This window comes from Melitaea cinxia, chromosome 12 (genome assembly GCF_905220565.1).
Source record: "Melitaea cinxia chromosome 12, ilMelCinx1.1, whole genome shotgun sequence".
Classification (NCBI taxonomy): Eukaryota; Metazoa; Arthropoda; class Insecta; order Lepidoptera; family Nymphalidae; genus Melitaea; species Melitaea cinxia.
Genome location: NC_059405.1, coordinates 8634531 through 8659311, shown reverse-complemented (window position 1 = coordinate 8659311; position 24781 = coordinate 8634531). Strand labels below are relative to the sequence as shown.

The 24781-nt window shown below is 31.8% G+C and overlaps 1 protein-coding gene across 1 annotated transcript in view; it reads right to left on the bottom strand.

Annotated features, from left to right (window-relative positions):
- The window catches only part of LOC123658371 (cytosolic purine 5'-nucleotidase), a 41499-nt gene that overhangs the window by 5231 nt on the left and 11487 nt on the right, over window positions 1–24781 (bottom strand). Inside the window, exons 2-11 of the mRNA XM_045593804.1 lie at window positions 23557–23630; window positions 12953–13070; window positions 12241–12336; window positions 11800–11946; window positions 10868–11144; window positions 6180–6354; window positions 4965–5187; window positions 2501–2648; window positions 822–976; window positions 481–595 (exon numbers count right to left, since the gene is read on the bottom strand). Coding sequence (XP_045449760.1) covers window positions 481–595; window positions 822–976; window positions 2501–2648; window positions 4965–5187; window positions 6180–6354; window positions 10868–11144; window positions 11800–11946; window positions 12241–12336; window positions 12953–13070; window positions 23557–23630 — 1528 coding nt within the window. The remainder of the gene's footprint in view (window positions 1–480; window positions 596–821; window positions 977–2500; window positions 2649–4964; window positions 5188–6179; window positions 6355–10867; window positions 11145–11799; window positions 11947–12240; window positions 12337–12952; window positions 13071–23556; window positions 23631–24781) is intronic.

Sequence of the window (24781 nt, the reverse complement as noted above, 5' to 3'; positions counted from 1 at the left end):
TGTTTATATTATTATAATGTTAAAACTATAATAATATAACTTAAAATTGTATGTGATTTTGAATTATAAAAATAAGCGTATTATTATCTATTATATTTTATTGTATAGTACGACGAACGAGTAGTAGATACCCTGACGCCTTAAGACATCGTCATAAACAGAGTAGGGGAGAGGTTCCGTGAATAGTAGGTACTTAGTAACAGTTACCAAGTTCGACTTTAAACTTACAACTAAATTTACTAATCAATACCAGTAAAATTAAAAATTAATACTTTCAAGTACCAAGATTAGTTACGTCGGTACAAAATCGAGCAGATAGCGGTATCTATGTGTGCGTACGCGTAATGTTATTGTGTTGCGATTTAAATACCTAAACTTGAGCGAGTGAAAAATGTGATAGCGTCCTTAACATTTAAAATATTTAGAAAAACGAGGCCCCTTATTACATTTAACACACCAAATCAATTTGTATTAGTTTACCTTTACATCAACGCTGTCCGCTCCAGAAACAACATCTTCAGAAGATATTTCAGCAACGCAAGCTGCGCTAAAGGCGCGTTCGCTAAGTACTCTCTGAGTGCTCGAGTGTCTTGACCTGCGAACATGTTTGAAATTTATTATATTAGGAAACTAACTCTTACTCTTTTTTGTAAAACCTATTTGAACATAGTTCCGTGGACTCGCGCGGCATGAGCATGGTATGCAGTACACGACAGTAGGTACAATAGGTGCAGTGGATACAGTAGGTTGAGTAGGCTGAGTAGGTGCAGTAGGTGCAGTAGGTGCAGTAGGTGCAGTAGGTGCAGTAGGTGCAACAGTACCGGTCGATGGTGGGCGTGTCGACGGTGAAGCGCTGCTCGTGCGCCACGGTGGACTCGTGCGGCATGAGCATGGCGGGCGCGCGGAACATGTAGCAGAACGGGTAGTACATCAGGTTCAGGAACGACGCCGCGTACAGGTCCGCGTACCTCACTACCTATATTTTTGAAACAACCTTATGAATACTTTAATGATTCGGTAAGAGGCCAGATTTTTTAGCTTTTATTTATCTTGCAATGTATGTATGTTTGTTTGTTAGGGTGGAATCTGGCAACCTAACAAACATACATTGCACAGCTGAAATTTTGTATACATGTGGATGACAATGCATGTTTAGCTATGTGACGTCATTCTAAATCCAATATGGCAAACTTTTAAAGATGGCGGACTAGTTATTTTTAATGCACTCCTACAATATGGGTACCAAATGAAAGGGCTTGATGAGAGTAACTCGAAAAATTAAGTGACGTTACTCTAAATCCAATATCGACGGCGCGTTGGCGCAGCGGTCACAGTACTGACTGTTGCGCTGGCGGTCGCGGGTTCGATCCCCGCTCACGACAGATATTTTTATTGACCATATAGATGTTTGTCGTGGTCTGGGCGTTTGTGCATGTGTATTGCGTGTGTTTCCGGACCCCCGACACTGGAGAAAATCCTACTGGGGGCCGTTGAGTGTGAAGCGTTTATTTATTTATTTAATATGGTGGACTTCTAAAGATGGGTATCAAATGAGAGGAATTGCTGATAATACCAGACTTTAAACACAAAATTAGCTTTTAATTAAATGCGCTAAAAACAATAAAATAAATTTTCTTTGAAACTTTTACTATCAACAGAATTATGAAGTCATTACACAATATAATTATATGATATAGAAGCTTGTCGCGAGATTTACCTATGTAAATAAATAAGGAAATTAAGGAAGTCGATCTGATTGATTTTAATTATTAAAATTTTCAAACGAAGGATGGACTAGTACTTAAATTTTGAGACAATGGTTACATTAAAATCATTGCCATTTTGTATTAAACTGCGTCTTATCTTTGCATAGACCTTTCATTCTTCTTCTGGACTGCTTTTGAAATCATAAAAATTATTTCAACTTTTATTCTTAGAACCGGTCAGGTATTGGTTGAAAATAATTAATTAGTCCAGTGTTGATATAATTTTTACGGCCCAATACGTCTTTAGTGTTTTCTTGTCATATGGGAATTAGAAATATTAGAATTTAGAATCTGAAATTTCCATTTTAGGCTTTTGATTGTATAATATGTAAATAAAACATTCCAACTTTGGCAAAAATTCTGTATGGTAAAAAAGAAGTTAGTTTGTGTTACTGAATGACCTAAAAATGGCGTCAGAAAGCTTAAGGGAAGACTGTTTTGCGCAAGACTGTTTCATTAAGAACGAACGAAACGAACGAGACGAACGAATTGAGAACGAACTCTGCAAGCAGTCTGGTAGCTCTAGCGCATAAAAAGCCAAGATGTCCTAATTTGTTGTCATATAATGATTATAAAATACTTTTGCTCTTTGTAAATATTATCAATTTCTACGTTAACGAAGCCGCGGGCAACCGCTAACTGATAATATAACTATAACTTACATATATACAGTTTAGATTATGGACCAATTGATTAAGCCTGTAAATCTTTCTCCGTTTATTCATTCAACATACCTGTGAAGAGAAGAAGGTCTGCCTAGACCCGGAACGGAACAGTGAACCGAGCATGCCATACGCTAGGTCCATCTTATGCGTCACGTCACGGATCGAGTTCCTCAGCTTTGAAATGTCGGGCTTTTCTTTCGTACTAGAGTCCAGGTCTCTGAGGAATGACCGGAAGAATGATTAGAGCCTTGCTATATGTATATGAGCTTATAATCTATAAAAATAAACTCAAGTCACTCAATAAACGTTAGTATTTGTTCCTGTTGGGAGACAGAAAACATATTTGATAACCGTCCGAGCAAAGTTATTTTTTTTTTTTTTATTAAATCAATAAACGTTACTATTTACGTTTGGGTTAATAAAACCTTTATCTTTATACAAGATTCATGTAAATATATAAAACAATCGAAATATTCTGACGAATAACAAACGCCACAGCCACAGTATTTACTATTTACACAAACTGAAAACAACTACTACTGCGCACATGACTCTCAATCTGTAAAGTAGAGAGTAGTATAAAGTGTATACGTTATAATCACCTATAATATGTATTTACAAGTGTTTGATGTCTTTTCATAACATATATTTAGCTAATAATTTATGTAGATCTTTATAAAAGTTGTGTGTCAGTCTGTCAGGCTGTCTGTTCGATTATTCCTGCGTCATTCAAAATCGGCTGCGCAAAATCATTTGCTTATAGCATCAATATTATACAGTCGAACTGAAAACAATATTAAAAATAATATAATAATAATAAAATAATTTTTGAATAATGTTAAAAAGAATACGAAACCGTAAGTAAAAGCTAGTATATAACTGAATTAGAGCAAAAACGTTGTTGTTCCGACTATCAAAACAATAAAGTAGAACGTGATTCAGTATTCATACCTTATTTACCGTTAATTAGCAATATTGTGTGTTTTGTCTAATGTTCGCAGAAGTGAACATTAATATTAATGACGCAGGATATAACGTATGTAATCTTATACATTTTCCGTTACTCAATCAACGAGCACGTGTATACTTACTTATCCGGACACATTTTGATACACCTATTAATATACAAGTACTTTTTCCGTGACTATGTTCGTTTACATTTCAAATTAGATATCCAATCAATATCTAGAGAACATCAATGTAAAATATACATTTACCTTAAAGTTTTAATAGCACCTCAACTACAAGGGGCCTATGTCCAAAAGTAGAAAGTAACAGGCTGAATGAAATCTAAACGAAAACTAAAACTAAACGGAAATATTTATTGCAGATGTGATAACAATATTAATACGTTTCAGTATTTTTTTTTTCTAAGCCATCATTTATGTCTCTTTCCAAAGGTCGATGTACATTATTTATGGCCGGGTATTATTACAGGGCGTATGATTTTTATCACTGATCAGCTAAGACGCTACAACTGCCGGCGTGCCTTGACCTAATCAAAAATATTTCTCAGGCACGATCTGCTTACGGTTTTTCTACAACTCCTCAAACCAATAGTTAAATGTTTAACTACTTAGTAAATACTGCTAGACTACATTAGTAGCCGAATCATATTATAACCGCAATTAAATTAAAAAAATATTTTATTAATGTGTACTAAAACACGGTAGTTTAGCATTATTTCAACATTTGCCAATATTTATAAAATACTAGCTCGCTTGGCGATCTTCGTATCACCTTATATTTTTTTTTTTTTGTGAATATAATAATTATTTATATCGAAAAAAATATGGCCTATCTTTCAAGTTGGATCAAACTGCACACGGTATGAAGTAGTTTAGGAGTTCATCGCGGACCAACAACATGACGCGTAAATTATATATATATTAAGATTTATTTAAAATAAATACCCAATGTCATAAATATCCGAACACGGTTTAATTTAGTACAAGTCGCTTGACAGTTCGTAAAATAAATTACATTTTGCGTCAACGGTATTCTATTAATGGACGAAAATGATGTAACGAGGTTATAAGTAAATAAATATAGATAATAAACACCAGATAATATACGTCTACAGATACGAATTGTGAATAACTAAGTTTCATAGCTTATCAATAATAGGTGTCATTTTACCAAACTTAACGAATTTTATGTTGACCCCTTGTTTATTTTGTTTTATGCTTAAATAAACTTAAGTCACATCTTGAAAATGATAAATAAATAAATAAATATCTACAACATACACACGGTCGTCTGTTTCTAAAGTAAGCAACTTAATGCTTGTGTTATAGGTAACAGCCGACTGGTATAACTACATATTTTTTTGAATAAAGATGATAAATTCTTGTTGTAATAAAACAGATGAAAAAACTACTTTATGACAAAATTGCATTGGTGTAAGAAACGTTAATATGCAAAGCTCGGCTCCTTTCCGGTAATTCAGTAATTTTTCTACCAACGACGTTTTAACATAACATAGAAACCTTGCTACAGATAACTAAACAAAACACCATCGTTCAATACTCACTTGTACATGTCTCCAAGTTGAATGTCCAGGTTTTGCAGTTGAGCAAAAAGCTGACACTTATCGGTCCACACGTGTAGCTCCTGAACTAATTCGGGAACTATTAGAAACGTTCTCCAGCCTCCGATCTTCTTCGACTTGAGGATATCGCCGAATATGTGGTCGCCGATGTAGAGTACGTCTTTACCCTTCGCGCCAATGAGCTCGGTGAAAACATCGCAAGAACCTAAAATATCATTGATTGTTCTAATTGCATGGTATCAAGGCGTTTCTTTCATATATTTATGTACATTCCAGAAATTTTATTCCCAATAATTTAGCGATAGAAAAGAAAACTAGACGTTGTCATTCATGCATATAAATATATAAAACAAATCTTTGAAATACAAATAACATGTTTATTTCTATAAGTCTCTTATTGAATTTTCCGAAACGGAAGTTTCCGTTCCGGGTCTTCGGAGATACACAACGAATAAGATCGTAAATAATATTATTCCACGTAACGAGCGTTATCAGCTTGTACATACAAAAGTTAGTAATGGGCTGTTGTTATTCGAAAACGATGAGTAATGTTATTTAACAAACATATCAAATTCAATATATCGATTACGCTTCTTATGTTAAGAAGTTTTTAAATATAGAAAGAAAAGAAAGAAAGCAACACGTTTATTTCGGACATCACACAAATCGCAGACAATTTTTACACAAGAAGAAGTACAACAGTAATATAGACTACAAAAAAAAGAGCCAATATCATCAAAAAACCATACATAAAAAAATTTAAAAATAAATCTAAAATTTCAAAAATGCTCAGCTTGGAGTTGGCTTTCATAAAAACAAAAAACAAAACTGATTTTCACGAGTTCACACCCTGTTTTGACGAGCGCGACAAGTATCATTCCTTTCTTTCATATAATTAATCTAAGCTCCCTCAAATGGGACACTTAGCAAATAGTACTAATAATAATTTAAAATGCAACGAAATATCTGTTCTTAACTAAGATAAAATACATAAAGCAAAGAATATAAGAGTATATATAATTACAAATAATTCAGTATCTTCGAGGATACCAAAATAATAATACCGAATTTTTCATTTCTAATTTACGGTAAATAATTAAGCATACAATACTAATTATGTAAAGTAGTCTTTTCCTAGCAGTAGTACATTAGTAGAACACGTAATCCATATTCAAATACAATGGATTAAAAACATACCTCCAGAATAAACAAGTCCCTCGTGCAAAGGTCCTACATGGTGGCCCATCTTCAAGGCACCAGTACGTGTATCCACCTGACGTAGTGTGGTACCTTCGCCAAAGAACAGTGGCTTCTTAGCATCCACGACTATCCAGTCGAAGTACGTTTTCCAGTTCCTGTGAGGCTCACCGGGCTAAAATATGTAGAATACTTTTTTTTACTTTTAAAACGGGATATTTATCGAATTGGTTATTCTGAGTAAAAATAAACTCCAATCAAGTGTAGGTAGGGAGATACTCGTGATCATAACGGTGTAAAAATATCGAAAACTCAGAATGAATAACGACAAACATGGATGACAAACAAAACGGTATATAAATAAACTTTTGTTTTCTTTAGAATTACTAAAATAGGACCAAAGTATGTCTTGGCTCTAATATATTAAGGATATAAAACTTTATGTTGTTGTAGCAAGGGGTTTAGTGTAGAGTTAAAAGTGCAGATCTTTTACCAAAAGTAGATTACAAATAAATTATTGAGGATTTTCGATCCGACAATCTTTACCACTTAGGTACGTACGTAGTAGGGAAAAAAACTTATTGAAATCCAAGTGTAAAAATGTCTAGATATGGCAGTTTATTATTTGATCAGTAATAAACTGTATCTATTGCGTAAAATACAAATACTTAAGCGATTATGATGCGTGTGAGTGGTGTAGACGATGTGTTAACACCCTTGGCACAGATCTTTAATTTCAAGGACACCGCCACATTAGATTACACAATTTAACAGGCGTTTAAAATTTGTTTAAAATAAAAACTTATATGAAAGAAAAATCATTGTTCTTATTATAATACTAGCTGAGCCCGCGACTTCATCCGCGTGGAATTTAACAAAAAAAAATTCAATTTTTAATTCGCAGAGTTATAAAATTAATAAATTTCCAAAATAAAAGTAGGTAGCCTAAATTACTCCTTATTACATCAGCTATCTGTCAGTGAAAGTCCTGTCAAAATCGGTCCAGCCGTTTCATAGATTAGCCGGAACAAACAGACAGACAAAAATTGTAAAAAATGTTATTTTAGTATATGTAAATTGTATACATCCACATACATTTATTAAAAGCGGTTATTTTAAGATGACAGACACTTTAATTTTATTTAATTAAATGGATATGTGCATACAAAATACTAATTAAAGATTGTTTACTCTTTAAAGAGTAATAGCTCTTTTTCAAGACAATTATTTCAAGATGTACAAATGTATAGATTTCCTATACTAGATTTTAAGTTAGACCTCTAGGGTGAAAACTAAATACGAATTTTTGCGGAAGATTTTGCATGATGCCTGCACAAACATAAATACAGACATAGTAATACTCTAAAAACAATTATTTTGTTTCCTATTGCTCTTATAGACCTCTTTAATTCGTTTTACCTAATCCCTCATTTGCAGAGATCGACAAGTTATAAACTTTATTACATGTATAAATGATATATAAGCATATTAAATGTTTAGAAGGTAACTGAAACGTTATAAACGGAAGTTTAGAAATAGATATCCTATATCGGCATTAAGCTTACTAGACGTAAGCGAACGTTACCTCCCACGTAACAGTTACCATTATATTTTATAGTCGTCATCTGAACCGGAGGCAACTGTGACTGATCAACATTATTATTTTATCGGTGCTTTATATGTTATTTCATCGTATATAATGAATTGGATAGTTGAATCGTGATGTTTCTGTGGATTGAATACGTCAATCAAACATCAGACCGTTGCGAGTTGAAATGATCTGTCGCTAATGACTTTTTGAGTACTAAATTAGTCTTGAAAATTCGTCTGACGCTCGACGGACAAGACTCAATTTTTTTTATAAAAAGTTCAGCATACGAGCACACCACACAGCACACTATCTGATATTAAATATTTAGTGTCATGACAATCGAAAACGTTAAAGAAGTTAGGTTGAGTGCGTTGCCAGTCCTATTTGATTGTAAAAATACAGAACTGATAATTTAAAACATTAAATTGCTTTCTAACTAGACAAACGCTGTAAATCAAACGCTGTCTGTACAAGAAAAGTATGTAAAGAAATGATTTCAGTTTCATTTCACCAAATTTTAACAAACACTATTTTCCTCCAATCATCTAAATGCGATCTCGAGTAAATTGCCTACCATAGAAAGCGCAATACAAGGTCTGCAGGTATATAACGGCTAAATAAATGGCGATTGGATGTTGTGTACTAATATGATATTGACGAAAGATTTGTTTGTTTGTTGATAAATAGTCAAAGTTCAGTAAAGAAAGAAAATTAAGAAAATGAACTATCTCAATTAGAGTAATAGAATAGAAATATAGTCTTACAAATCAGCGGCACAAAATAGAACGTATGGTAGTCACAGCTGTGATCCTGGACGTCTAACTCAAATAACTCAAAATATGTTGTAGGTAACGTCTTGTTACACTCTAGACGATCTTACTTTATAGACGATTTTAGTAAAATTTTGGCAAAATCATCCTAGTTAGATATAAATGTCAACCGCATAGACATAGAATAAACCGCAAGAGACAGCGAGCGTTACCTAACATTAATATTGAACAGATTAAGATTACAATATTACGTAAACGGGATCGTAATGTTTTCTCTCCGCCTATTTTGAATAATATAATCATATCCTCATTACCATACTATAAATATAAAACTACGTAATATGAATATTATCGTAGTAAACTAGTAACAGCCACTTTATAAAGGTTACTGAATATAATCATCATCACCATCATCATTACAGCCTATACAGTCCACTGCTGGACATAGGCCTCCACAAGTTGACGCTAAAAATAACGTGAACTCATGTGTTTTGCCCATAGTCACCACGCTGGGCAGGCGGGTTGGTGACCGCAGTACTGGCTTTGTCGCACCGAAGACGCTGCTGCCCGTCTTCGGCCTGTGTATTTCAAGGCCAGCAGTTGGATGGTTATCCCGCCATCGGTCGGCTTCTTAAGTTCCAAGGTGGTTGTGGAACCTTGTTATCCCTTAGTCGCCTCTTACGACACCCACGGGAAGAGAGGGGGTGGCTAAATTCTTTAGTGCCGTAATAATGTATAAAAAAGTTGTGTTATGTTTTTGAGGTTTTATATCACCATAACGTGTAAGCGACCTCAAAATTGAGGTTCGAATAGTATATAATTCTTTATTTATATTAAGTAAGTTGGTAAAGTCTTTAGTTATTTTATTACACACACAAGGCGGATAATACCACATACCTAATGTGTACCATTTTTACGCTTTATACAAAAAGTGGTTTTATCTCCTCACTGTTATCCATTTTGTAACTTTTTTATGCATATATATATATTAATATTAAAATCTTAATTGTATTTTTCTGTTTTCTCAGAAGTGTTTTTTTTTTTTGTATTAATTTAAATAACCTTGATATATAAATCATTTTAAAATTTGAGATTCAAATAAAATATTATATTATTATTCACATATATTTAAAGGTCATACTTTTTATATAAGCATTTAATTGGGTTTTAACAACTATATTGCAATAATTAATTTACAATAATTGTGTTTGCAGGCAAATGAAAAAAAAAGACTTGAATTATATCGACAAGTAATACAATGTAGGTAGACGAAAAAATAGATTACTTCAAAACTTGTAATCAGATCTCGATGAAATTTAAATGTGACCACATGATAAACATCGGCTTTCGAATAAATTAAAAATCATCAAAATCGGTACACCCAGTAAAAAGTTATGCGGATTTTCGAAAGTTTTCCTCGATTTCTCTGGGATACCATCATCAGATCCTGGTTTCCTTATCATGGTACACCATGGATAATTTCTTTCTAACAAAAAATGAATTATCAAAATCGGTTCATAAACGACGAAGCTATACCCAAATATACAGAAAAAATATATATACATGCGAATTGCGTAACCTTCTCCTTTTTTTAAGTCGGTTAAAAAAGGTAAAAATAAATAAAAACAAAGACAAAATATTTTAAAAATTGTGAAAATAATTAATTCTAATTAAATAAAATATTTATTTATTATTGTGAGAAAAATATATGTGGAGACAACAAAAAAGAAAACCTACTTTACGAAATATGGTACACATTATGTAGTCACATTCTATTCTATGACTGTCGGGCTAACATGATGTGAAAGTTTTGTGTTAATTAGATTAGTACGTAGTAGTAGGTGTATTTGCAAGAGATAACCAAGCAAAGAAACATAGCTTTCTTTTATTTTAACATCTATCATACATTATATATTATATATTAAAAACCTCTATTCCGTTACACGAAAAACCAATTGTTAGTGTTTATTTTAAGACCTATCACCTAGACCAGTTTTACCTGCGTGAGCATTGTCTAATCTTTTTTATACAGCCACTACAAACACTAAGCCGGACCCCCGGAAAGATGGAAATCCGATGTTGAGGTTTCAGGCGCATAAAAGCAGATAACGATAAACTTCTATATGACCTATACAAACAGTTGTCATCAGCGGAAATCGAATACGCAAACGTTAGCACTCGGTTTCATATGACCACCGCGTCAATACATTAAATATAGTTTTATAGTGGTGAAATTATTATTAATTATATTTAATCAACTAACTATAAAACATAAGCGGAGTATTTTCTTACAATGATAATAATAAGTGTAGTAAATGAGAACTTACCTTCGCGCCGTACGGAAAATCGAAGAGATAATTCATGATCTTGTCTGTGAAGTTATAATCGCTGTTCGTAAGAATGAACAGTTTAGCTCCACTCTCCCTTATCCTCGACAGAAACATAGGGAGCCTGTCGTCCTTCTTGAGATACAGGTCTAGATTCTCAGTCGTCTTCTTCTTCAGATCTCCATGTATGTGAACGTAATCGACCGCGTTTCTCACGTCTTGGAATATAGATTTGAATGACATCGCGAGATCGCCACATCTCACTCCTGTCTTTTCTCTGGAATATCATGTCATTTATACAGAATGTTGTCGAAATTTCGTCCAGATTATCAGACAATAGTAATATCACTTATTGCAAAATAATTTACTAAAAGGGTCAAGACATTACGTCATATTGTAGGTAAAAACGACAATATATCGCAAATATTGTATACTATAATTTTGTCTTAAATTATCAGAATGATATCTCTAGTAAGTAAAGTATGACATAGATGAACTATTAACACCGGCACCGGTTGCATTGTTGAAATAGATAGATATCACGAAAAAAAGGTGAGCCGTACGCTTGTTTTCCGACCTAGTTGTATAAAATAAATAAATAAATAAAACAAGAAGACAGTTTATTGAAAGCGGTGATATCATACATTTTCATCAGATATCATAAACGAATAAATAAATCGATTACCCTAAGATGGATGTTTTTTAATCATGTAAAAACTCCTGAATTGATAATAATAAAACCAAATAGGTACGTAAATAATTCGAGATCTAGAATAACTTACTACTTTTTATCTTTATATTGGCATAAGAATGGAAGTAAATGGGGTTAGTAAAGGCTCGAGTCGCAGGCATCATTCGTTATTAGTGATAGTTATAATATGTTATGCAACATCAAAACCCCTGAGTTAGATAACGATGGTGTATCGATTTACCTTGTATACTGTGGCGAATTCGTAAAGAAATCTATGAGGCACGCTATCAGATACGTCTCGGGCAAGTTAAACAGCGTATTCAACACGTACACTCTCGACTCGTCGAGTGTTAAAAACTTATTAGGATACAGTTCGTACACTTGAGAGCTGAAATAAAACGATTTAAATCAATAAATTGTATGAGAAAATTGGATTGACTTTCATTACTGGTTTGCGAGGCGAATGTATGGCGACTTTATTAAATAACACATTTAGAACGATAATAAAGTATTATACACAATTTTAATTGTTTACATTTAAATACTTTTTCTTTGCACAATAAATTATACTAAAGCGATCTTTAAAAGTCCATTAAAATTATCTTTAATAAATCTTAATTAAAATATCTCATCTTAGTGAATGTAAAAATATTTTATATTCATTTATAAAGACAACACGTACTGTTTTAAAAATTCAAATCCATGTACACAGACTAGAATGTTACCGTAAGCGTCAACTTTTAATAAGTTACCATACAATGTGTCGAACCAAAGGCCTCTGAAACAGAAAAAATATTTGAAATTTCGATACAAATATTAGATACTGGTATTTCACTGTGGAATAATAAATAAATAAAATTGTGATGATATATAATAGTTTTTAGGTAAAAAATATAATATTATTTTTACCAACATTTACGAGTATTTATAATGAATAATTGTAACAAAATAATGTCAATTGTTCTTTTGGAACTGAATATAAAAATAATCAATATAATTATATGAGAGTATTTTAGTCAAAATCGCACTCTTATCTGACATTTGAAAAAAACTTTTTTTTCCTTATAATACAAAATACGTTTCAATAACAATAGCAACTGATATTATTTAAAGTTCCTATGTACATCGAATATCGAATTATATTTTAATGTCAAAGGCAACCTTGCTCGGTCTTGTACGAGATGTAGTACGTTAGATTAATCCAAGGTGAATTATAAATATTCATAAACGTATAACATTTCACATAATGTCAATACGTTAACTAATACTAATTTATACTACATTCCAAAGGAATTAAAGAAAAAAGTAACAAAACATTACGTTATTTTTAATTTATTGTTTGGCTAAATATTAATTTATTTAATAAACACATACAAATTTATATGTATACAAACCTGACTGGAAAGGAAGGATCATATTCGAACTCTAATATTTCTTGAGGGTATCCCTTGTGAACCAATCTTTCTTTAGTTAAATTAAAACCTAAGGTTTCGTATTGTGGTGATTTGTACTCTGTAAATAAATTATTACATTTGAAATTTTTAAGATACATAGGTACATAGGTATTATAATTAGGAGAACAGTATAATTTTATTAATAATTTTATTTGTTTTTTAAATGCAATATGTATTTTTTTTATTGTAAAACATTAAAGGTCTAAATAAAATATAAGTGTATAATTAATTGTGTTTGCTCGCGTACGAAAAAAAAAAAACGTGACTTCTATTACATAGACAAGTATCTAATACAACGTAAGTAGACGAAAAATAGTAAACATAAATGCTCGTTATCGAAGATTAATCAAAAAGTTTAAGTGAGACTACAAAACAAGTATCAGCTTTCGATTAAAAGTAGAATCATCAAAATCGGTCGGTCCACAAGGCAAAAGTTCTGAGATAACATACATAAAAAAATACAATCGAATTGAGATCTCCTCCTTTTTTGAAATCGGTTAAAAAGAGTTTCACTCTAAAAATATTTCTTCGCTTCTACTTATCTTAAATTGCATTTTTTTTAAACTAAGCTAAAGATTAAAATCATAAATATGTAAAAAATAAGCTTAGGAAAGCGAATAATCGAATTTCAATGATAAAGATAAGATAGTTCGTTTTTTAATATTATAAAAGATTTACGTATGTGTTCAATGACCTTGATCGTACATAAAGGTGCCGCGGACGAGACAAACACGATAACTTTATAATCATATCTTGACAAACGAAAATCATGTTTAACGTAATAAAATTGTTGTCAACTGCTTTTTTAACATGAGGTGGTTCGGTTTTAGAAGGTGATTGAATTGATGAAGGAAATGTAAATTACTGTAACCGTCACTAATCACTATATGCAGGAGACTCCTTGGGTTATTCCAATCTATGACTTCCTCTTCCAATTATCAATAACAACGTTTCTAAAAAATTATTAACATTCCTAAAGCAAAATTAAAAATATTTAAAAAAAAATGATGTACCAACGACCACTGTTATGGGCGTAAGTATGCAAAACATACGTTTTGTTGTCGCTTCAGACGAAAGAATTACAGAAATTGTATAACAGCTTCCTAACATAATTATATTAAAAGGTATGATTTAAATTTTAAACAGACAGATAAACAAATTATTTTCCTGTAACTAGCGACATAATAAAGTGACTCGTCACGGACGTCAACAAATAAGATTACTATTTTCTACTATTTTTTAGGTGTGAGACGGAATTACTCCGAGGTTAGATTGTACATACATATATTGTTACAGACGTTGTTACATCTATTTATACTTAATTTGTATTTGATTTAAAGATTTAACCAAGCAACAGGTATTGTCACTACGACTAGGATTGAAATTGGTCAAAACATTGGTTTTCCTAATTGCTTTCGGTGTTATAAAATTATTTAATGTTTAATTTACGAGTCGTTTATGTCTTTAACAATTTAATCTTTGGAATTTTTATATTGATGAACTGAGTATAATTTTATTATATAATAAATTTATTATACATGAGGACGTAAATTTCCATTTTCCTGCCCAATCTAATATTTAAAGGCGAACAATAATACTTTCGTTTTTGTGCTTTTCTTACAAAAGTCTATGAGGTAATCGGACAGATAGGTCCTTTGTGTGCATCAGTTCATCAGTACAAATTGAATGTGTCACGTAGATTTTTTTACTATTTTTACATTAACAAAAATCTCTTACATTATTCCCAGTATTTTCGAAGTTTTATTCCGAATTTATATAAATAAAAGCAATCATCACTAAACCTTTCCTCTTTTAAAGGTCTTTAAACATGCAATAAGTAGAATTTGAAACTGATCTTACAATTAATTCATTCCAGGAACACTACGTACGAGCTTCTCCAAACAGTACATTTTATCTGGAGGGTAGGTGAAGATGACCTTGGCGTATAAAACTTTAATTATTATAAAAAATCTACAACTTCTACGTATTCTTGTAATATACATTATAAAAAAGTATTATGTAACATATTTAGAAGTTAATTATTACAATATAAACGATAGGTACAAAAATCTTGTTAGGTAAAACAAAGAAAGAGACAATATGTAATTTTTTAGATAAATTGGAACGGTTTTGTCTTTTAGCTATTAAGTACGTCGACAATAATAATAAATAATACTAAATATCTTATAACATTAACACTAGTAGTCTGTTCCTAAGGTAAGCAACTGAATGCTTGTGTTATAGGTAACAGCCTGCTTATATAGCTACATTGTTTTTTTTATAAATTTACGTGGTTATAATACATACATAAATATCTAAATATAAATATTACACCCAGACTCAGGCGGGAATCTAACCCACAACCAGCGGAGCAGAAAGCACTACAAACTGCGCCAACGGGCTAGTTATAATAATTACAACTTATAATGTGAATATTTTCTTGAAATATATAATTCATTGACGTCTCTTTGTTACTTGTTACAGTTACATTGAGTCGATAAATAGTCACTGATATTTACTTCTCAGCAATGTGATATTAATTTATAATTAACATTTTATTTATAGCCAACTCTAGAAATAAAATGCATCATGTGAGTAATTTTATTATATAAATATTTAGACTAAGATAATAATATTACTTATTATATTTGAGAAATACAGTCGATAGACAAAATTTTCCATTTCACATCAATCATGCGACCTCAAACAGGTTTTTCGTAATTTGAGTATGCGATCGCGATCAGAATTTATATTTAAAAAAAAAAATCTTATTAGGTAACCGATACTGACTTCATATCGTAGAGCAGTAAAATATGAAAATGTATTTTTAAGATTAGGTAATGTGAACGATTCTCGCGTATTTGTAATTACTACAAAAGTCAAAGTCAAGTTTTAAAATTTAATAATAATGTACTTCACTTAAATAAGAGGCTTTTAAAACATTTTTATACAGTACTTTAATTTTAATAATAACTAAAAAGCTACCAACGAATCGGAATGTATATTATTATATGTATTGCTAAGAGAAGGCAAGATATTCAATAATTGATTTTCAAAAACTTGTTATAAATATTGTAATAAGATGTTCTTCAATAATACCAGCGACCGCTATGACACCTACGCATCTCTATAATTTATACAATCTAATTATTATCTAATGAAACATTTTAATACGAAATTTTGTAAAATTGTATTTTTTCACGATTTAACTAAAAAAATTATAGTTTTATATAAAAGGTTTTCTACGAAAATATTAGCTTTGTTAGTCAAAACCTTGGTATGTTTACCCATCCTTCTATTGTTAAGATAATGCTTGCAACTGTTATTATTAAAACTGTCAATTATGGAATTAAAATACTATTATTTTAAATAAGATGACTCGGTGAACTTCGTATCACCTGCATATATATTTGTGAAAATACTTTCTGAACGCACCTATTAATATTTGACGTCTAAGTGACATTTTTTTTTTCTAAAAAGATAAAAGACTACTGTGTCCCGCGGTAACATCGTTGTCTCACCACCATGGGTGTAGACTGGTAGACATCTCTTATAGGGATAAGTTCGCCCTTGGCAACATTATTTGTTAACATGATGTATAATTTTTTTTAAGTGCAATAAAGAAGATATATAAAGACTTAAAAAATTTCACAGGCCGGAATATTTTGTATAGGAAAATTAAACTGTCGTTTTTAGTATTTTCCGTTACTTATTATTTATATTTTTCATCGTTTAAACCTTCCCTGAACTTCCACAAATATTTCAAGATCAAAATCAGCCAAATCGGTCCAGCCATTCTCGAGTTTTTGTTTTTGAGACAGGGATGTGTAGCGTCACCGTGGCTGTTTAATCTATTCATGGAGAATTGTTTGAAAGATTTAAAAGAGAATGAAAATGGGTTAAGAATGAATGAGTTACTCGTCAAATGTCTTCTCTATGCTGATAACCAAGTATTACTTGCGTCTTCGGCCGAGGAGTTGCAGGAGATGGTAACTGCTATGAGTGGAGCTTTTGTAAGAAAGGGAATGAAGATGAATGTAAAGAAGACGAAAGTGATGGTGTTTGAAAGAGATGAGGCAGTGACAGGCTGCAATATCGTGATTAGAGACGAACAAATTGAACAGGTGAATATAGTGGTATCTGGGTTCAAAGTTTACAAAAGATGGAAAGTGTGAGAGTGATATTGAAAGAAGAGTGAATGCAGGAAACAGGGTGAATGGAGCTTTGCACTCCTTTATGAGCAGTCGGAAGGTGTCTAACAAGGCTCGTTTGGCTGTGCATAAGGGGGTGTTGGTTCCGACACTCATGTACGGAAGTGAAAGTTGGGTATCGCAGAAGAAACATGAAAGCAGAATAAATGCAGTTGAGATGAGAGCGTTGAGAAGTATGATAGGAGTTAAACCGAGTGATAAGATAAGAAATAGTGAGATAAGGAAACGTTGTGGTCTAGAAGAAGTTGTAGTGACAAAAATTGAGAAAAGTATGCTCAGATGGTTTGGTCATGTCGAGAGAATGAGTGAAGAACGATTGAGGAAAAAAAATGTATAAGGCGAGTGTGGATGGAAGGGTTGGAAGGGGTAGACCTAGGTGGACGTTCCGAGACCAAATAAGGGACGTCTTGAAAAAAAGGCCAGGTCAAGAGTACCCTAAACCGAAGAGCATGTATGAAGGGAATAATGAAATAATGAAAGTAGACGAAGCGAAAGAAGTATGTAAGGATCGTAGCAAGTGGAAAGAAGTGGTCTCTGCCTACCCCTACGGGAAAGAGGCGTGATTATATGTATGTATGTATGTATGTATATATATATATATATATATATATATATATATATATATATATATATATATATATATATAAAGATGTACCTGTAATGCAATTGCAAGTATGTCAACTTTATAAGATCGCGAAAAAAGCACTTTCAACATACTCTTATAGTATAGAACCCTAATACATGACACCTACATTCCCCCCATTCCGGTGGTAGCTTCACTTTAACTATAACTAATTTATTAAAAACGAATTATTTTTAACTTGTGAAGTAAGGTTTGAAAAGTGGTTTTGAAGCCTACTTGAACAAAGACATTGTTAATTTATTTTAATATGAACAGAACTAAATATTTTAATTGCATGATATTATGGTTGTTTAATAAACCAAATTTCCTAACTGCATATACTGCGGAACTGTATTTCTAAGTCTTCTAATGTATGTCAACAGACCATACAACGTGAGAATAGGGATTTCAATTGTCGATTTTCTTGTAGATTCTTCTCAGTCTAAGTTGCGTTCCGAAAACATGGTAGCTTCTCAAGAAAAATAAATATAATTTCATATCATGACATTTCTTCGTGTGTTTACTTTTGTATGGATGTTTTTTTTTAATATTTTCTTTGTAGTATGTATATATATATACATCACAGGGTTATTTGTAAAACACCAGCATCCTTGCAGGAGAAGATAGCTAACATTATGTACAACAACATTTGTTCTACGACTTTTGACGTAACTCAATACATTAATTATAAATGATTTTTTAAGCTTTTATTGTACGGTCCTAACATTTGTAAGTCTATGGTTTCATTGATTCATTCATTATCGAAAGGACGACGCGACACTCGCGCGCTTTTGCACTGCTAATAATAATAATAAATAACACTTTCTCTGCCCGATAATTCTAGTTAATGAAATAAATAAATTAATAATATAAATTGCTTGGTGGGTTTGTAGGCAGTATCACAGTATGTATGTCGCAGTGACTTAGGTAAATGTGTATGTAGATTAGCTATCTGAATTCTGAACATCCAAAATATGTGAAAATTATTAACTTAGCTAATTATTAGTCTTTAACGTTTACTAAAGTTTAATTAAACCAAACTAATATTAAATATTGGTAGCTGGGTATTATTCACTTTTCATTGTTTAATGCAGGCGAATTAAAAAAGTGGAATCAGCGTATTTACCATAATTAAATAATAAAAAATAATTGACAATAAAATTATATTTACAAACTAAATTTCTATTACCTCTACACCGCGCACATAGCGTTCAAAATAGTCACCATCACAATCAACACACACACCACACCTAAAAATCAGCTGTTCACTAACACTTCCGAATTCGTTTTAATTTGATAATAATCATCCTCACCATTTCCGTGTATTCGACATTAGAATAGCGGTACGCCATGGTTATAAAATTACTTTAGTACAGATACAATACATCGATCGATACGAGTAAAATAAATACGAGTAGCACACAAAATCGTATGACGCGGGCGCATCAAAGTCGCCGCGCCGACTGCTTCGGCTAGCGAAATAGTTCAAGTTCAAGGGCGCTAGCGGCCCTTCCTTCCCCCCTCACATTCACACCCGCAAGTAGTAACTATTTACCTAATATTTGGGATGCGCGTAGAGTTTATAACATTCAAACGGAAAATTAAATTAATATATTTTTTTGTATGAAAGTAAAATCTAACAAATTATGAAAAGTCGTAGAACAAATGTTGTTACTTATGATGTTAGCTATCTTGTCCTGCAAGGATGCTGGTGTTTTACAAGTAACCCTGTATATAAGTATATCTCTGTATTTATATGCGTATGTTTATTTTGCTTGTACTGTTTTATAGTCCTACCTTAACACTTACCTTTTACTATTTTTACCATTTTACGCCTTAAGGTTGACTGGTAGATAAGGCTGTACGACCTTAAGTCCGCCTTTTGCGCAACCTGTTATCTCGATGTGTTGTTATGTTGTTTTTTTTTTGAGTTGTGGAATAAAGTTCAAATAAATAAATAAATAAATAAATAAAAATAATTTACTTATTAAAGGCTAATATTATTTGTAACACTTTGTAAAATGACTATTCGAAAAATGCTTTTAAAACTTACTTGAATATGGGCATTTTTAATTTTGATGTTAAAAAAATAATAATTTGACCACTTAGTGACATTAGAGTAGATACATTCGTAATAACAAAACAATTAAAAGATACTCCTGTGAGTATAATCATAATAATAAGAGTATATTTATAAGTAACTAGCGGACCCGACAGACTTCGTTCTGTCAAAAAGATTTGGAATGTGGCAGTTTTTTGTTCCTACCTATTTTATAGTCGGCGCAAAAAAAAAACCTGAACAGAACCGTCACCCTGATGATAGGGTGGTGTGTGAGGTTCAGCTCGGGTGACCAAAGTATCTTCGCTTCGACGAACTTTGGCCACCCTTCTGTGACCCACTTAAAAACCCCGACTGGGATGTCTGCTAGAGGGCTTAAAACTAAGAGGCGAACTTAGGGTTCAAACCTGATTGGAAAATAATCTAAAGAGACAGTGGGAACCAAAAGTTGACAAATATTTAAAAATTGTGTGCATCAATGACATAACATAGATAGACGTGTTATTAACCGACGTGATTGTATTTAAAAGTGGCGCAAGTCTAAGATCGTGACATGATATTAAATTAATAATTAAAGATAATAAAACCCTTTTTTAACGCAATTTGTTTGACAGGTGTAATGACTTGAAAACTAACGCATTTTATATCGCGTGCCGAAACTAAAACAGAAGAAATAATATCGCAAAGCCAACCAAAATAAAAATCAGTACTAATGATTTATAGCTCTTACATTTTTTGACTATTCGATTTGGTCGGGTTCGCGATATTATCACTTTAGTTGAGTTTCGGAACGCGACATTAGATCGTCCAACGCGAACACGCACACTGTTTTGATAGATATGATTGAATTTGAACTTTGTGCAGCGATAATAAAGTGCAAATTGACTCTTTGACGTTAGGAACACACCTACATTGCTTAGACAACAGTGAGTGCTTGTAATTTAATATGAACTTTATTGAATAGCAATAAAGTTCAAATTGACTCTACATTTTAGTTAGAAAACGTTTGTATGGAAAAAAGAAAAGGGCTGTTTTTAGGATTTTCCCGGAAATTATTCGAATTTTTCTCGCCGTAAAAACCATCCTTGGACTTCAACGAACATTTTAAAAAAATAATTGGTAAAATTGGTCCAGGCGTTGTTGAGTTATGCGCTTACGAACACATTTTACGATTCATTTTTATATATAAGACTAGCTGACTCGGCAAACGTTGTCTTGCCGCTAAACGCTATTTAAAAATAGGGGTTGATCGTAGAGGGTTGAAAATTTAGGGTTGTATGTATTTTTTAATGTTGCATCATAAAAAAATAAAAAAAAATCAAAAATTAAAAAAAAAAAAATTGGGTCGGACTACCCTTAACATTTAGGAGAATGAAAAATATATGTTGTCCGATTCTCAGACCTACCCGATATGCACACAAAATTTCATAAAAATCGGTCCAGCTGTTTCGGAGGAGTATGATAACTAACATTGTGACACGAGAATTTTATATTTAAGATAACAAAAGAGACTATGGTGCACTGCAACTATCTAAGTTTTTATGTTGGAGGTTTCTAGTCTACCAGAGTTAGACGCGGCCTTCACCCAATTTATTATCAGATATAGAGAGCTTTTAGCAAGTACTTGACAACAACTATGGTTATAAAGACATTTTAAATGGTTATTTAAAAAATATATTTAACTAACTATTTTGCTTTACAATATTAAATGTTAATTTATTTTTTAACTGGATATAATTATAGCTTTAGTGGATATGCTTTGCTTGTCAGTTCACGTCAGTTGATTTTGAATTAGGAACACTATCGAATAGTGTGATAAGTTAAAGGCTGTTTCGTGTAATCTTATACTATTAAACGAGCAAATCTTGTATATATATATATATATATATAATCTGAATCTCGGAAACGGCTCCAACGATTTTCATGAAATTTAGTATGCAGGAGATTTCGGGGGAGATAAATAAATCTAGCTAGGATTCATTTTTAGAAAATGTCGTTTTATCCCTGTTTTTAGGCAATGTAAAAATAGCTACAATATCGTTAGAATAAGAAAGTAAATTTCGCATCTGTCAACAAAGTTCTAATAGCTCAGGGGAAATCGGCCGATCGCGCTCGGCCGAAAAGATCATGGTTCGAATCCACAAGTTTTCCAGATCGATTATCGTTTTTTTTTTTTCTTTTTTTTCTAAAAAAAAATAAAATCGAAAAATATTATTCAAATTTTATCAATATGTAATTCGTATTTAAAGATTTTCAACAAACACGATTTACTAAAAATACCGAGCTAAGCTCGGTCACCCAGGTCCTATTTACTTAAACGTGAATCAGATTCTAAACCACTTTGCTGCTACACATTTGTGTAGCGCCTAATTTTAGAAATTTGTGTTATGTCGTAAAAATTAAATTGGTTTGTATACGACTATATTTTAAACTAAAGAAGAATTATTTTAATGGATACAAGTATTTCAATTCGTAAAAAACGAGTGTGCTTTGACCACACGACTGAAGTAATACTTCTTTAGCTCCATCTTACTTATAGGTATCTATCTCCCTCTCAGTTTCCGTTCGCCTCGCAAGATCACACTTTTCGTAACACTCTTGACACGAATTAACTAGCTTACTATCCAAGTCAAGCGGGCGTAAAGAAGTTTTACTTCAAAAATACAATTACTTGTTTGGTAACGCCTTCATTCTCAGAACCGTAAACTAATTTTTATGCCTCAAGTGAGAGTGAGACACGTGTCCGGTTACCAGTCCTTTGAAAGCGTTTAGAACACAAACAATCTTAATAAGCGTACTGTTGCTTTTGTAGCAGGTATAGATTATTTTAGTTTACATACAAAAACTATATTACACAGTGCATTATAGTTATATAAATAACTTTTAACGACAACACAAGTTGAGAATCACTTCTCTAATTAGGTTTATTTATTGATATATAGAGTAGGTTTAGGTTTATTCATGTAGATCTAGATTTATTTATTTATTGAGATACATGTAATTATATAGAATACAATTACTAATAAGATGCCTGGATGCCACATAAACTCATTCGAGTTTTACCGGAAATCAGTATTGTCAACATTATCAGTAATGTTGAAGTACAGGATTTTATTATCAAAACATTAATTAATTTTATAATAATCGTCACACATCAATCGGTTAAACGCTGTATGCCGATAGACCGACCAACCAGTTTAATTGAAATCGGTTAAAATTCTTATTTAAATTTGTGATATGGTGTTATTGTATATTATTAATAAAATATTTTTTAGGTGTTTTTTTATGTTTTTTGTTGTTAAAGATTCCCGCAATAATTATATTTAGTTTATTGTTTGTACGAGCACGTGTTCAACTATGTGTGTATTCAATTTTGTTTGAAAGAAAAACGTATTAAGTACGCATGTCTATTATATGTAATTCATTATCATTTTCAAATTGATTGAGCATTAAAATACGATTTTTTACGTCAAATATCATTTTAGTAATCGTAAAATATGATTCATATATTATCGTCATTAAACTTATGACCAAAATATCCAATTCGGATTATATGTAAGGTCACATAATGATAAGAATTATATATTAACGGTACAAATTGATATTTACATAATAATATGTGTATACTCATATAATATTAATATATACTCACCAGCTAATGTGTAATCCATGTCGAACCCGTAAAATTTAACATTTTCTAGATGCAGTGATCGGTTCACGAAAATTCTGAAACAAAAATAAATTATTACTATCAAAATCTCGGATTCCTGTCCACTTAGCTCAACGGCTGACCTACGAGTCTGTACTCGTAGTATAGTCCAGTCATTACGTCGGAAAAATCGGGTTAGAAATGCAAATGAACCGAGAAAGCCAAATTTTGGATATTACGTGGGGGGGGGGGGGGGTGGCTAGAAAAGCTTGAGTTCAAATTGTCGACCAAAATAACCTTGTGGGTTTTCCGCCATCTTGAAAAAAGGGTTAAACTCAGTTTTTTTATCATAACTCGGTTCCCCGTTGAGATACGAAAATTTTTATAGAATACTTTTTTGTTGCTCTTTTTACGATCTACAATTGAGGTCCTATACATTTTTCACGTATCGATCATCGTTATCGAGATGTAAGCCACAAATTTTGGGAGAAAAAATTGTTTTTCGCTATTTCCTTTTTTCTCGTGAAAAATATCGAAAAATGTTTGAAATAAAACTTGTAGAGCCTGTTCAGACCTACAAATTCGTTTTTTAATTTTTCATTTTCGAGAAAAATTACGACACGAATACGAATTTTATAAGTATGTTTATCGAAAAAAAAATATGTAGCTATATACCAGTCGGCTGTTACCTATAACACAAGCATTAAGTTGCTTACTTTAGGAACAGACGACCGTGTGTGTATTGTGTAAATATTTATTTATTTATTTATTTATTATACTCAAAATAACATGGACAACAACTGATACAACAAGAATACAAGATAAAAATTAATAAAACACTATACAATTGCTCTCGTTATAATATTAGGCATTTTTTATTACTTCTACTTTTCTTTATTCTTCTATACTATACTTTTCCTTTTTTTATTCGCTTGTTTAATCCCCAAACACGACAATCATTTTTATAGGTCATGCAGATGTTTATCGTGGTCATGGCATTTGCTCGTCTGTTACACGTGTCTAAACCCAGATTGATTGTCCTAGTTGGAACATATTATGTTATTCATTTATATATACTTACTATGGCTATACATATTATAACTAGCAAAACGTTTTTAAATATACCTAATCAGAAACACTACACGACGAGGACGAAGTGTTTTTGCATATATATAAAAAGATCTAATTTTTTCCATACAACTTGAATATAAAACAAACAAAAACAATG